We start from the raw sequence: 14,151 nt of genomic DNA on the forward strand, positions 1-14,151 counted from the left end.
TGGGTCCCTTCCCGGAAAAAACAGTCCCATGGTCTCATTCCCCACCCAGACACCTGAGTCCCTTTCCACAGAATCCAACCCTGTAGCTCATCCTCGTTTATTGTCCCTCCTGGGCAGGAAGAGGCATAAATTAATGGTGGGGAGGAGGATGGGGAGGGATGTGGTAGCCTCTAGGGGAGACACAGGTGGTGGGACACAAGGTGGTGGATGGGATGGAGTGGGGGTCCATGGTCAGCAATATTCCGAGTAATCCTCCTCTACATAGTTTGCGGGGAACCATCCAACCTGGGAGAAGAAGGACATGTTGGGAGAAGGTGTGAGGAGCTTGGGGGTGGGGGGAACTCTGGAGTGGAGAAGGGGCCATACCCGCCCATAAATCTCTCCTTTCCACCAGCCTGGGTGGCCCTTCTTGCTGAGGACGTGGATGATGTCACCCTCCCGCAGCGTCAACTCTGTCCGGTCCCGGGCGCAAAAGTCGTAGCGGGCTTTGGCCGAACCAAAGCTGCGCATGGCTCCTGGGGGAGGATGGTGATGTGGACAAGTCCCCAGGTTATCCCCCATGGCTGAGTCCCCTCCACCTGGTCCTCGTGGCCATTTGTGCCCCCTTGACTGTCCCATGGTCCTTCCCTCAACCCACTCCTTGGCCATCTCCATTGACGTGTCCTCAGAACCTAGCCATCCCCCTTGGCCCAGTCCCAACTTGTCACTCTTGGCCATTCGTCCCTCCTTGACTCATCCCATCGCTGATCCCTCAACCCATCTCTTGGCCACCAACAACAACTGGACCCCACGACTCAACCATCCCCCCCTTGTCCCAGCCCATTTGTCCCCCTTGACTCATCCCATGGCTGCCTCTCTCCCTCAGCCTCAACCATTCCCTTGACTCATCCCTTGGCCACTGCCCTTCTTCCATCCCTGTGACTCAGCTGTCCCCCTTCAGCCTGTCGTCTTGACCGAAGGAGGACTGCCCCCCCACCACCCCCCTGATGAGGGACCCCCCCTCCTCCATCCCCACCACCACCTCCTCCATCCCACCACCACCCACAATGAGGGACCCCACCACCTCCATCCCACAGTCACCACCTCACCCCGTCCCCCAGGTCCTACCAGGTGGCCGGGGACCAGCCCGGCTCTCAGGCTCCTTGAAGGGCACCACAAGTGCCGTGTCAAGGGCTTTGAAGCAATCCTTGAGTGAGCTGCGCTGGTAGAACTCCACCAGCTCCTGTGGATGATGTGGCCAAGCCCTGGGGTCACCACCAGCCCCCAAACCCAATGTAGGGGGACCCAGAGATCTGGGTTTGGGGGGGGAGCAGAGAAGGGTGCTCCAATGCTCACCACCAGCCCCTTGAACGCCTTCTTCTCAGTGACACGATAGAGTCCCTCTGCCGTCATCACCTTGATGTGTTTCACCTCCGCGCGGTACCTGTGCAGGGGGACATGGTGGGCTGAGCTGAGGATCCACGTCCCCCACCCCCTTGTGCCCACCACCCTGGGGGTGTCCCTGGTCCCTACTTGATGCTGATGGCAAATTCACCGGCATCCTTCACCCGCTGTCGCACCAGGAAGGCGCCGTCAGAGCGGGGCATCAGGAGCTGTTCAGCTTCCCCCCGCTCCATGGGACCAGCGTACCTGGGGATTAGGGGATGGGGGTCCTGAGCCCCCAAACTGGCATCTCCCACCCCTCCCTGGGGCAATTTGTGGGGATTTGGGGAGTGGGGACCTGGGGATTATGGGTCAACCCTGAGGAAGGGTTGGGGGGGACACACCAGGAGGGTTGAGGGCCCCTGGGAGCTATGAGGTGATTGCAGGAAGGATGGGGCTCTCAGAAGATGATTTTGGGGGCCCTAATGCCAAGGAGGTGACCTTGAGAAAGGATTTGTGGGGCCCTGGGGAAGGATTTGAGGAGCCCCAGTAAGGATGAAGGGCTTGGGGAGGATTTGGGGGGGGGGGCATAAACCCTATGGGGTGACTCTAGAGGAGGATTTGGGGTGGCCCCAGGAGGGATAGGGGACCACAGGAAGGATTTGGGGGGCCCTGGGAGCTATGAGGTTGACTGCAGGAAGAATGAAGGACCCCAGGAAGGGATGTGGGAGGTTATGGAGGATATAGGGTGACCCCAGAAAAGATGGGGTGACCCTGGGGGGAGATTTGGGGTGGCCCCAGGGGATGATTCATGGGGTCCTGGGGGACACAGGGGGACATAGGGTGACCCTGGGGGAGGATTGGGGAGGTCCCCAAGGGTGATGGGAGCCCAGAGGAGAATTGGGGGTGCCCCAGGGACTATGGGGGGCCCCAACACCGACCAGGGGTAGACAGAGAGATCCGGCAGTGGCACCTGGGGGAGAGAAGCAGCGTTGGTGACCAAGGGCGGACACAGGGTAACTCCTCTGAGACACCTCCCCCCTGCCATATCCCATAGATACTCCCCCCAAATCCCAGGACACCCCCCAACATCTTGAGGACCTCAGGGTGGGTACAGGGGCTCCTGGGGACTTTTTGGAGTCTCCATACTCACACAGATGAAGGGTCTCACAGCAGCACAGGGGAACCAGCCTAGGTCACCGTTGGCCACGTTCCTGCCCTGGGGATGAACGGCCATGGGGAGCATGGAGTGGAACCCCCTGCTCCCCAGGAGGCTGGAAGGGCCACAGAGGTCCACCCTGGCCATGGAGGTCCAGCCCCGTGATGAGAGTCTGGCCCATCTCTATTGTGGGGGTCTAGCATGGCCAAGGGGGTCCACCCCCATTGGGGTCAGCATGGCCATGGAGGTACAGCCCTACAGTGGGGGTCCAGCCTCACTGTGGAGATCTGGCCCAGGCCCAACATGGGGGTCCAACCCAACCATGGCTTCCCAACTCATCATGAGAGTCTAGTCTCGCCCATGGCCGTTGTGGTCTGAGCTCACCATGGGGGTCCAGCATGGACTCAGCGGTCTGTGTCAGCCCATCATGAGGATCTATTTCAGCATGGCCATGGTGGTCTGCCCCCATAACAGAGGTCCATCCCAGCACGGCCATGAGGGTCCCATCCCCACCTGCCACCAGAGCTGCTCAGCCTCGGCCACGGTGACCTCGATGACATCTCCAGGGCTGAGGCGTAGGGCAGGACCCATAGACCCCGGAGGTGGTGGGATGCCGCTGTAGGGCTGGCTCGCTTCCATCTTGGGCAAGCCTGGAAGGAAGACACACAATGTGGGGGTGAACCCAGGCATCCAGGGCATGGACACCCCCTCTACCCCCCAAACACATGGACCTCAGTGCCTGGGCCCCCCATGTTGTCCTCACCCAGGTCTCCCCGCTTCTTCTCAGGGCCCGGCCGCTGCAACTTGTTCTGGGGAAGCAACAAGACCCCAGTTAGTCCCAGGGCCTCCCCGCTCCCAAATTTGGGGCATTTCAGCCCATTTTGACCTATTATGCTGTTACCTTCCTTGTGCCAGAGCCTGAATCTGTGGGGCAGAAGAGAAAATCTTTGTTATTTGGGGGTATTTAACCCATGCCCTGATTAACTCTTGGTGCTAATAGGCTCCCGTGGTGTCAGGTGGCCCTCGTTAGGGTATCCCATAATGCCCAGCTCCATCTGGGACTGGGCCATCGCTTAAAGCCTTCCTCTACCCAGGCCACCCCATTCCACAATGCCCCGCTCGATGTTGGCCATCTTGTATCCCACAATGCCCTGCTCCATATTAGCCATCCTCCATCCCATAACGTTCCGCTCCCTAATGCCATGATGCCCCACTCTTCATCCCATGATGCCTCTCACCAGCACCGCCCTTGCCGCAGGTCCCCAGCCGTCCCAGACACTCCTTGTGCGCGGGGGCTCGGCACCGGCTGCAGCGGTAGCCCTGGTAGAACATGCCCCTGGGAGGACACCAGGACACAGGGACATGATTAGCACATGCAGACATCTCCTTGGTCCACCTGCACCCATCCACCTCGATCCACCCAGGACTCACCCAGTCCTAAACCCACCTGGGCCCTAGGCCAACCCAGTCCTTGACCCACCAGGTTCTTTGCCCATGTTGCCCTTGGCCCTACCAGGATCAACCCACCTCAGTTTTAGCCCAGCCAGGGATTGACCCACCTTGACCTTGGCCTACCCAGGACTCAACCCGCCCAGGCCTTGACCCACCCTGGTCTTGACGCACCTTGCTTTCCTCCACCCAACCCTTGACCCACCTTGGCCCTGGGGCCACTCAGGGCTTGACCCATCAGCTCTTTGACCCACCCAGTCCTCAGCTCACCCAAGACTTGATCCACGTTGGCATGGCCCACTTACTTAGGCTTGACCCATGTTGGCCTTGGCCTACCCAGGACTCAACCTACCCAATCCTTCACTGACTCAGACTTTGACCCACCTTGGCCTCAACGCAGTCTTTACCCATGCAGACTTCATCACACCTCCAGTCACCTTCCCTGGGTCTCTCCTTCCCCCAGAGCTCCCCAACCCCATCTTCCAGGTCACCCTGTCTGCCATTATCTCCCTCAGGGTACTGGGGGGCATAATTTTGGGTCCTACCTCAGCAACATCTGGCAGGCCTTGCAGGATGTGGTGTCCTCGAAGGAGAACATCTGGAAGTCATGCCCATCAGCCAGGGCGTGCTCAGGGAAGATGTTGGAGCTGGCAAGAGATGGGAATACCTGGGTTTGGTGGGGGAAAAATCTCCCCTGCAAGGCCACCCAGCCCCCAGTGGGGCAAGGCTCCCCTCCCCAGGGTGCAGAGGCACCTACAGGGCCATCTCGAACTGCTCCAGCCACTTCTTCTTCAACTCGCGGGTCTTGAAGAAGAGCTCGTAGCCCTGCAGCCCAGCCGTGTTGATGAGCAGGAAGGTGTGGGTCCACTGTGAACATGGGTGTGGCTCAGCAGCACCTGGACACCTGGGTTCACTGCCACCCAGACATCTGGAACCACTGGGGACCACATTCCTGGGGCTACCAGGCTTCAGTATGTCCACCAAGGTCCTAGACACTTGGGTTCACCAAGGACCTGGATGTTTGGGTCCACCAGACCTGGACACTTACGTCCACCAAGGACAAGGATACTGGGGACCACCAGACCTGGACGCCTGGGTTCACTGGGGGCCCAGACACTTGGGTTCATTGGGAAGTGGACACCTGTGACCACTGCAAACTGGATGCGTGGATCCACCAGGCTTTAATAGGTCCACCAAGGACCTGGACACTTGGGCCCACCAGACCCAGATGCTTGGGATCACCAGGGACCTGGACAGTTGGGTCCCAGGGTACCTTCTTGCCGTCACGGGGGCCGAGGTCACCATCCCGCAGTTGGTGGCTCTGCAGGTCCACGACATCTTTGGTTTCATAGGAGTCCCCGCGGCGCTTGCAGATGATCAGAGCCTTGTCTAGGAGGAAGCCATACCTGGGGACAGGGATGAGGGTGGCACTGAGTTCCCAAGGCCACCGTGTGCCTTGGGGTGTCCCTACCACTGCCCTGGAGTGGCCCCTGCTCTGTGACAAGGGTGTCCCCATGGTGTCCCTGTGTTCCCATCCTTATGTCCCTGTGGGTGTCCCCATGGGGGTCCCTGTTTTCCCATGTGTCTCCATATCCTCATGGATGTCCCTGTGGTGTCCCCATGGTGTCCTTGTGTCCTTGTGTCCCCATGTTCATGTGGTCTTCCTGCATCCCCATGGTTGTCCATGTAGTGTCTCCATGTCCCCCTGGATGTCCCCACATCCCTGTGGTGTCTCCCCGTGTCCCCATGATGTTGCTATCATGTCCCTATGGTGTTCCCATGTCCCCATGGGTGTCCTTGCAGTGTTCCCATGGGTGAACCCATATTCTTCTGGTGTTCCCATGTCCCAGTGGTGCCCCCATGGTGTCCCTTGCCCTGTCCCACCTGTCCACCTTGGAGCGCCGCTCGGTGCTGGAGACCTTCAGCTCCCCATCGATTTTGGGGCGCCCAAACTGCGCCAGGGACTGTGGCTGTGCCAGACATCAGCAGGGACATGGGGAACATTGGGGACATGTGAGGGGACACGGGAGGACATGGGGGGGGGGGGGAAGGGACACGGGGGGGACATTGGGGAACATGGGGACATGGGGTGACCTGGGGCATATGGAGATTTGGGGAGGACATGGGGGATATGGGGAAAAATGGGGGGACATGGTAGGGACACAGGGACATGGGGGGACATGAGGGGGTCCCAGGGATGCTGGAGGGGTTTGGGGCGGGGGGGGGCAGGAGGTCCCCACCATGTTGCAGAGGCCGAGCTGGGCACTCGGAAGGATTGGGGAGGGTCTGGGGGTTCAGGGGGAGCCAGGGCAGTTTGGGGGTGCCACAGAGTGGTTGGGGGGTCCCAGGGGAGGGTTGGGGAGGTCAGAGGGGGGAGTCCCCACCATGTTGTGGAGGCAGAGCTGGACACTCGTGAGCTGTTTCAGGGTCTCGTTGTCCCGTTTGACCTCATTCACACACTGTGCTAGGTCCTGGGGGGGCGGGACGGGACACCAATCAGGCACCCCAAACCCCCAGGTAACCCCAGGAACCCACCAGTACCCTCCACCACCACCCCACACCCCCCCCCATATCCTCAAATATCCCTTCAACCCTGAAGACCCCTTCAGGAATTCCCAAATCCCCCCCTCAGGGTACCCACATTTCCCCCAGCACCCCCCAGACCTCCCAGGGTAACCCAAGACCCACCCAGAATCCCCCAGAACTTACTGGGAACCCCTCAGGACCCCCTGCCCCCTCGGTCCCCCAGTTCATCCCCTCAGGACCCCCCCCAGATCCCCCAGGATCCCCCCAAGCCCCGCTCAGACCCCTCCAAACCCCCCCCCAGGACTCCCTAAGATCCCCCAGAATCCCTCCAGACCCCCCTGGACCCCCCCCCCAAGAGCCCTTGGGATCCCCCCAAGAGTCCCCTACGGCCCCTCCAAGACACCCCATGCGCCCCCAAGACACCCCAGGATCCCCCAAGACCCCGCCAAACCTCCTCAGCCCCCCCCCAGACCACTCCAAGTCCCCCTAGGATCCTACCCAGCCCTCCAGAACCCCCCCTTCATCCCTCTAGAACCCCCCAGGACCCCCCTCCAGGACCTCCTCAGGACCCACCCTCATGGCATCCAGGGCTACCCGCAGCCTCTCCCTCTCGGTCGGTTCTGGGGTCAGCTTCACCAGCTCCTGGGGGGCAGGGGTCAGGGATGCCCTCCCCACCAGCGGGACCCGGGGGGGGGGGGGGGGGTGTCCAGGGCCCCCAAGGGACACAGACATTCCCGAGGGGACCCAGGTGTCCCCCCAAGGGACCTAGATGTCCCCTGAGGGACCCAGGAGTCCCCCTCGCTCCCCAAGGGACCCAGGTGTCCCCCCAAGGGACCTAGATGTCCCCTTCCCTCCCCAAGGGACCCAGGTGTCCCCCCAAGGGACCTAGATGTCCCCTGAGGGACCCAGGTGTGCCCCAAGGGACCCAGGAGTCCCCCTCCCTTCCCAAGGGACCTAGGTGTGCCCCAAGGGACCTAGATGTCCCCTGAGGGACCCAGGTGTGCCCCAAGGGACCCAAGAGTCCCCCTCCCTCCCCAAGGGACCCAGGTGTCCCCCCAAGGGACCCAGGCGTGCCCCCTGGGAGCAGACCTGGAGCAGGAGGTGGTACTTGAGCACCCGTTGCATCGGCACCATCAGGAGGTCCCGCAGGGAGAAGCGCCCGTTGTTGGCTCGTTGGGAACACTCCTGGGGGTCACAGGGGTCATTGGGGGTCACGGGGGTTCATTCGGGTCATGGGGGGTCATGGGGATTGGGAGGGACTGGGGGAAATGGGGGTCACAGGGGGATTGGGGGAGTCAGTGGGGTCATGGGGGGACATGGGGTCATGGGGGGACATGGGGTCATGAGGGATGGGAGGACATGAGGGGGTCCAGAGGGGAGGCTGGGAGGGTACTAGGGGGGTTCCAGGGGGACTGGGGGGGTCCTCAGGGGTCTTGGGGAGTGTCAGGAGGTCCCATGAAGGGGACCCAGGTATTTGAGCCCACCTGAAGCTTCATGCAGAGGTTGTGGGTGGGGGTTTTGGGGGGGGGAGATCTGGGGGTTCAGGGGTGGTCAAGGGGAGTCGGGGCGGGGGGACGGGACCTAGGCCCACCTGCAGCTTCATGCGGAGGTCGGTGTTGGTCGCGAGCTGGTCGAGGCGCCGAGCGGCCGCTTCCACTTGGCTGCAGTAGCGGCCGTAGAGCAGGAACCTGCAGGGATGGAAACCACCCAAATCCACCCAAACCCATCCAAAACATGGTTGGAATTTGTCCCAGTCTGAGCCAAAAAAGGAGATGATGCCAGACCTGGAATGGACCCACAATGGACCTGAAATTGGACCCAAAATAGGCAGAATTGGCCCCAAAATGGACCTGAAGTTGGACCCAAAATGGACAGGATTGGAGATGATATCAGACCCAAAATGGATCTGAAATTTGACTTGAAATCAGACCTGAAATGGACAGAATTGGTCCCAAAATCTGACCTGAAATAAACCCAAATTGCCCCCAAAAATGGATCCAAAATTGGCCCCAAAATGGACCCTAAAATGGGCCTCCCCGCCTCCATTGTCCCAACAGGACACCCCTCAGATCCCCCCAGGCCCCCCCATTGTCCCCCAGGTCCCCCAATGCCCCCCCCAACCCCTCCAGGACCCCCTCTGTGTCCGCCATTGTCCCCAGGGCCCCCCATGGTCCCCCAGGACACCCCATTGCCCCTCACCTCTCCTTGTAGGCAAGGAAGAGGGGGGGCAGCCCGCGCCCCCCCCCGGAACCCCCCAGTGCCCCCCGCAGCTCCCCCAGGAAGAGCCGGTGCAGCTGCAGCAGCTCCTGTGGGGCAAAGGGGGGGGGGGGGGGTGTCACCCACTGAAAGAGGGGGGACCCTCCCCCATCCAGGACCCCCCCGCCCCGGATCCCACAGACCCTCCCAGGACCCTCTACTGGGGTTACTGGCAGTTACTGGGAGCACTGGGAGAGAAAATGAGCACTGGGGGGTTACTGGGAGCACTGGGAGGGCTACTGGAAGTACTGGGAGGGCTACTGGGAGCACTGGGATGGGTTACTGGGGATTTCTGGGAGCAGTGGGAAGGGTTGCTGGGGATTACTGGGAGCCCTGGGAGGGGTTACTGGGAGCACTGGAGGTTACTGGGGTAATGGGGGGGCTTCTGGGATTACTAGGAGGGCTTACTGACATGACTGGGAGCAGTGGGAGGGGTTACTGGGAGCACTGGAGGTTACTGGGGTAATGGGGGGGCTTCTGGGGTTACTAGGAGGGCTTATTGGGAGCACTGGGAGCCCCGAGGGTTACTGGGAGCAGCAGGAGGGGTTACTCGATATTACTGGGAGCAGTGGAAGGGGTTACTGGGAGCACTGGAGGTTACTGGGGTCACCTCGATGTTGATGAAGATACTCTCGAGGTCTTGGGGCTGCAGGAAGTACCGCAGCGGCCGCAGGAAGTGCTGTGGGTGCTGGGATTACTGGGAGCACTGGGAGGGGGTACTGAAGACACTGGGGGAACCTGTCCCAGTGCCCCATTTCCCTGTGTCCCCCGTCCCCTTCATCGCCCTCTCCATCCATGTCCCAAATGTCCCTCCATGTCCCCCATGTCCCCCCAATGTCCCCCCACATCTCCCCACGTCCCCCATATCCCCCCATGTCCCAATGTCCCCCCATGTCCCAATGTCCCCCCGTGTCCCCAATGTCCCCCCATGTCCCCCATGTCCCCCCATGTCCCCCTACATCTCCCCACGTCCCCCATATCCCCCCATGTCCCAATGTCCCCCCGTGTCCCCCATGTCCCCCCATGTCCCCCATGTCCCCCTGTCCCCCCAATGTCCCCCCCCACATCTCCCCACATCCCTCATAGTCCCCCATGTCCCCCACTTTCCCTTATTTTCCCAATGTCCCCATTTTTCCCCAATGCCCCCCCCACATCTCCCCATGTCCCCAATGTCCCCCCCATGTCCCAATGTCCCCCCATGTCCCAATGTCCCCCCGTGTCCCCAATGTCCCCCCATGTCCCCATATTCCCCCAATGTTCCCCCACATCTCCCCACGTCCCCCATATCCCCCCATGTCCCAATGTCCCCCTGTGGCCCCAACGTCCCCCCATGTCCCCTATGTCCCCTTATTTCCCCAATGTTTCCCATGTCCCCCTATATCTCCCACATCCCCCATATTCCCCCACATCCCCAATGTCCACCATGTCCCTAGTGTCCCCCCGCCATGTCCCCAGTGTCCCCATCCCACCTGGCAGATGGACTCGAGGGTCTCGGTGTACCTCTCCTCCGTCTGTCGCAACTCCTGGAGGCAGCAGAGCCTCCGGTCCACCTCCACCTTCTGTGGGGACAATGGGACCCGGGTATCTGTAGGGGGACCCAGGTGCCCAGGGGGGGACCCAGGTGACCAAGAGGGGACCCAGACATCTGTGAGGGGACCCACCATAGCTGGGGGTGTCTCCACCCGCATCAGGTCCTCGTAGATGTCATCGCCGTCGTCCCTTTCGGCTTCGACGCAGTCGTAGAGGTCGTCGTCCTCCTCTGCCGTGTCACTGTGCGGGGATGGCCCGGTACCCCCACTGCACCCCAAATCCCCCCCCGGATTCTCCCAAATCCCCCCGGTGTTCTTCTAATTCCCCCCAATTCCCTTGGTGCTCCTTTAATACTCCCTAATACCTCCTAATGCCCCCCAATACCCCTCTAATACACCCCAAAACCCCCTAGTACTCCCCCAATATCCTAATATCCCCTGGTACCCCTTAAATACCCCCAATCCCCCTCCACTACCCCCCTGGTACCCCCAGATACCCCTCTAATACCTTCGATACCCCTCTATTGCCCCCAATACCCCTTGGTGCCCCTCTGACCCCCCCTCAAACCTCTATAATACCCCCAATTCGGCTATAATGCCCCCTAATACCCCTCTATTGTCCCCCCCAATAAATATTGTCCCCCCGATACCCCTCTGATACCCCCAAATGCCCCTTGATACCCTTATTAACCCCTTATGCACCCCAGAACTTGTTTAATCTAATACCCCTAGTACCCCGCTATGACCCTTTATACCCCTCCTAATGCCTCCTGGCACCCCCTAACCCCCCAATACCTCCCAGTACCCCCTTAATAGCCCCCCTAATATCTCTCAATCCCCCCCTAATGCCCCCTATCCCCCCAACACCCCCCTAATGCCCCCCTAATGTCCCCTGGCTCCCCCTAACCCCCCAGTACCTCCCAATACCCCCCTTAATACCCCACTAATCACCCTTAATACCTGTCTAATATCCCCCAATATCCCCCAATACCCCCCTAGCCCCCCCCAATGCCCCCTGGCACCCCCTAACCCTCCCCAGTACCTCCTTAACAACCCCCCTAATCTGCCCCACTCACTCGATGAGGTCAGAGAGGCCGCTGTAGATGTCATCGTCCCCAACGCAGTCCTCACTGGGGAAGGGCCTGGAGGGGGGGAACACACCCCGGACACCTGGGTCCCTCAGGGACCAGGACACCTGGGGTCCCTTGGGGAGGGGGCCCGGACACCTGGGTCCCCTGAACTCACGTGAAGCCTTTGCTCTGGGCGATGGGAGTCCAGGAGAGCGTCGAGAGGGTGTCAATCACCTGGGGACAGACAGGGGACATTGGAGAGGGAGGGCCGAGACCCAGACACCTGGGTCCCCCCCTGGGTCTAAACCGGACGCCTGGGTCCCACCTTGCCGAAGTCTTGGACGTCAAAGAGGTCGAAGGCGCCGAAGAGACGGTGTTTCGGGAGCCCAAACTTGTCAGCGCAGGCAGTCAGGAAGGTGCGGATGTTCCTCAGGCACAAGAACTGTGGTGGCACCGTGTCACCATCACCAGCATCATCCCCCCCCATCAGCACTGCCATTGTCACCCCTATTGTCACTGTCACCCCCAATGTCACCATTGCCATCATTGTCACCATCACCGCCAGCACCATCAGCGCCATCAACTCCATCATCTTCCCCCATTTGTGACCACCATTGGCACCACCATTGACAGTGGCACCACCATCATCTCTGTCACCAACGCTGTCATCATCACCGTCACCCCCATTGGTATCATCACCATGATCATCACCAACACCACCATTGTCACTGTCACTGCCATCCTTATTTGCACCAGCACCACCATCATCACCATCATTGTCATGGTCATGGTCATCGTCACCCCCATGGTCTCTATCGTCATCAACATGATGCCTATTGACACCATCGTGATCACCCCCATCATCACCATCATCATCACCATCATCATCACCATCATCATCACTGTCATCCCCATCATTGTCACTGTCACCATCATCATTAATCTCATTGTCAACAGCATTGTCAATTGGTACCACCACCATCACCCCTGTTTTCACCATCCATCATTGTCACCCCTATGGTCACCATCGTCATCATCCCCATCAGCACTAGCATCACCACCATCATCATCACCCCCCACTGTCACGATCACCACCATCGTCCTCATCATCACCCCCATTCACATCAGTCACCGTCATTGTCACTGTCACCATCATCCCCACTGGCACCAGCACCCCAGTACCCCTTCCTGGGACAATTACCCCCCCAGTTACCCCACCTTGGGGCAGTTCCACCCACCCACCCCAGTGGGTATTTGCCCCTGGTCGCACCTGTGACATCTGGGGACGAGGACAGATGTCCCGGGGGGGCACGGCGCGAGGCAGGAGAGCATTGAGGAGGTGACAGAGCAGCACTCCATCCCGCAGTGCCTGCGCCAGGTCCCACACCTGCCCCCCAGGGCTGCTCGCCCGGTGTCCCGCGGGCAGCACCCGCGCCGCCACCAGCCAGCGGGCGCACTGCCGCCATGCTTCCATGGTGGCTGCTGACTGCGGGAGCCAACAGTGATGGGGTCCCGGTGGGATGGTGTCTACGGAGGAGCCGATAGAGATGGGGTCCTGGTGGGACCACTCCTGGGGAGGAGGTGATGGAGATGAGGTCTTGGTGGGATTGCTTCTAGGGAGGAGCAGCAGAAGATGAGGTCTTGGTGGGATTGCTTCTAGGGAGGAGCAGCAAAAGATGAGGTCTTGGTGGGATTGCTTCTAGGGAGGAGCAGCAGAAGATGAGGTCCTGCAGTGCAACCACTTATGAGGAAGAGCCAGTGCAGATGAGACCCTGGTGGGACCACTTCTGATGAGGAGCTGATGGCGATGAGGCCTTGGTGGGATGTTCTCTGAGGAGCAGCTGATGGAGAGAGGTCTTGGTGGCACCACTTCTGGGGAGAAGCAGCAGAAGATGAGGTCCTGCAGCGCAGCCACTTCTGGGAAAGTTCTGATGGAGGCGAGGCACTGGTGGGATGACTTCTGGTGAGGAGCCGAGTCTGAACCACATCTGGGGAGGCTCCTACAGCAATGAGGGTCCTTCTCCCCCAAGAACCACCACGCCTGGGGAGGAGCCGGTGGCAATGGGGCCCCGCAGCGCAGCCACTGCGGTCGGTCTCCTTCCCACAGCCGACGCCGCACCCGGAGAAGACCGGATGGCGATGGACTCCTTCCCCGCTGGCGCACCCACGTCTGGGGAGGGTCTGGTGGCCTCGGGGACCCCCCAGTGCGGGCAGAAGCGGCGGCGGGGCCCAGCTGGGCCTGGGGGTGCCGGAAGCCAGCGGTGCCGCGCCTGCGCCCCAGGGTGCCGCAGGGGCCAATGGGAACGTCGATGTGGTACCCGGATGCCGGGGTCCCTTCCGCCCCTGCGCCTGTGACCAGGGAGGAACTGCCACCCCTGGGGGGGCCCCTGCGGTCACAGCCTGCAGTGGTGGAGGGAGGAATGGGGGGCTCATGGGGGGGGACCCAGGTGTCCGGGATCCATGGGGGCACCCGTGTGCCTGCACCCACACCAAGGGTCCCGTGAGGGACCCAGGCATCTGGGCATGGTGACCCAATGGGTCCCATGAGTGACCCAGGCCTCGAGGACCCATCGGGGGGGTCTCAGGGGGTACCCAGGTGTCTGGGTCCAGGGGGGATCCAGGTGTCCGGGTCCTGCTGAGGGTTCGGGGGGGGACCCAGACATCCAGGTGTCGGGGGTGACCCAGGCATCTGGGTCCTACCAAGGGTCCCAGAGGGGACCCGGGTATCAGGGGTCCAGGGGGGATCCAGGTGTCCGGGTCCTCCTGAGGGTTCGGGGGGGACCCAGGCATCCAGGTGTCG

The 14,151-nt window shown here is 61.1% G+C and overlaps 1 protein-coding gene across 1 annotated transcript; it reads right to left on the reverse strand.

The window, feature by feature from the left end:
* Positions 1-86: 86 nt before the first annotated feature.
* VAV1 (vav guanine nucleotide exchange factor 1) lies at positions 87-13,623 on the reverse strand. The gene is made up of 27 exons (XM_075738158.1): positions 12,622-13,623; positions 11,677-11,793; positions 11,527-11,585; positions 11,358-11,423; positions 10,414-10,522; positions 10,222-10,311; positions 9,363-9,431; positions 8,696-8,802; positions 8,088-8,184; positions 7,586-7,681; positions 7,070-7,138; positions 6,355-6,441; positions 5,855-5,940; positions 5,244-5,376; positions 4,728-4,837; positions 4,516-4,617; positions 3,760-3,857; positions 3,423-3,445; positions 3,285-3,330; positions 3,035-3,171; positions 2,516-2,581; positions 2,304-2,335; positions 1,513-1,629; positions 1,336-1,423; positions 1,108-1,222; positions 367-515; positions 87-285 (listed from the first exon to the last, which is right to left on the reverse strand). Exons 1-27 carry the CDS (start codon positions 12,823-12,825, stop codon positions 232-234), a joined length of 2,526 nt encoding a protein of 841 aa, XP_075594273.1. The 5' UTR covers positions 12,826-13,623; the 3' UTR covers positions 87-231.
* Between the last annotated feature and the right edge of the window lie 528 nt (positions 13,624-14,151).

The sequence above is a fragment of the Balearica regulorum genome, chromosome 30, assembly GCF_011004875.1.
Source record: "Balearica regulorum gibbericeps isolate bBalReg1 chromosome 30, bBalReg1.pri, whole genome shotgun sequence".
Lineage (NCBI taxonomy): Eukaryota > Metazoa > Chordata > Aves > Gruiformes > Gruidae > Balearica > Balearica regulorum.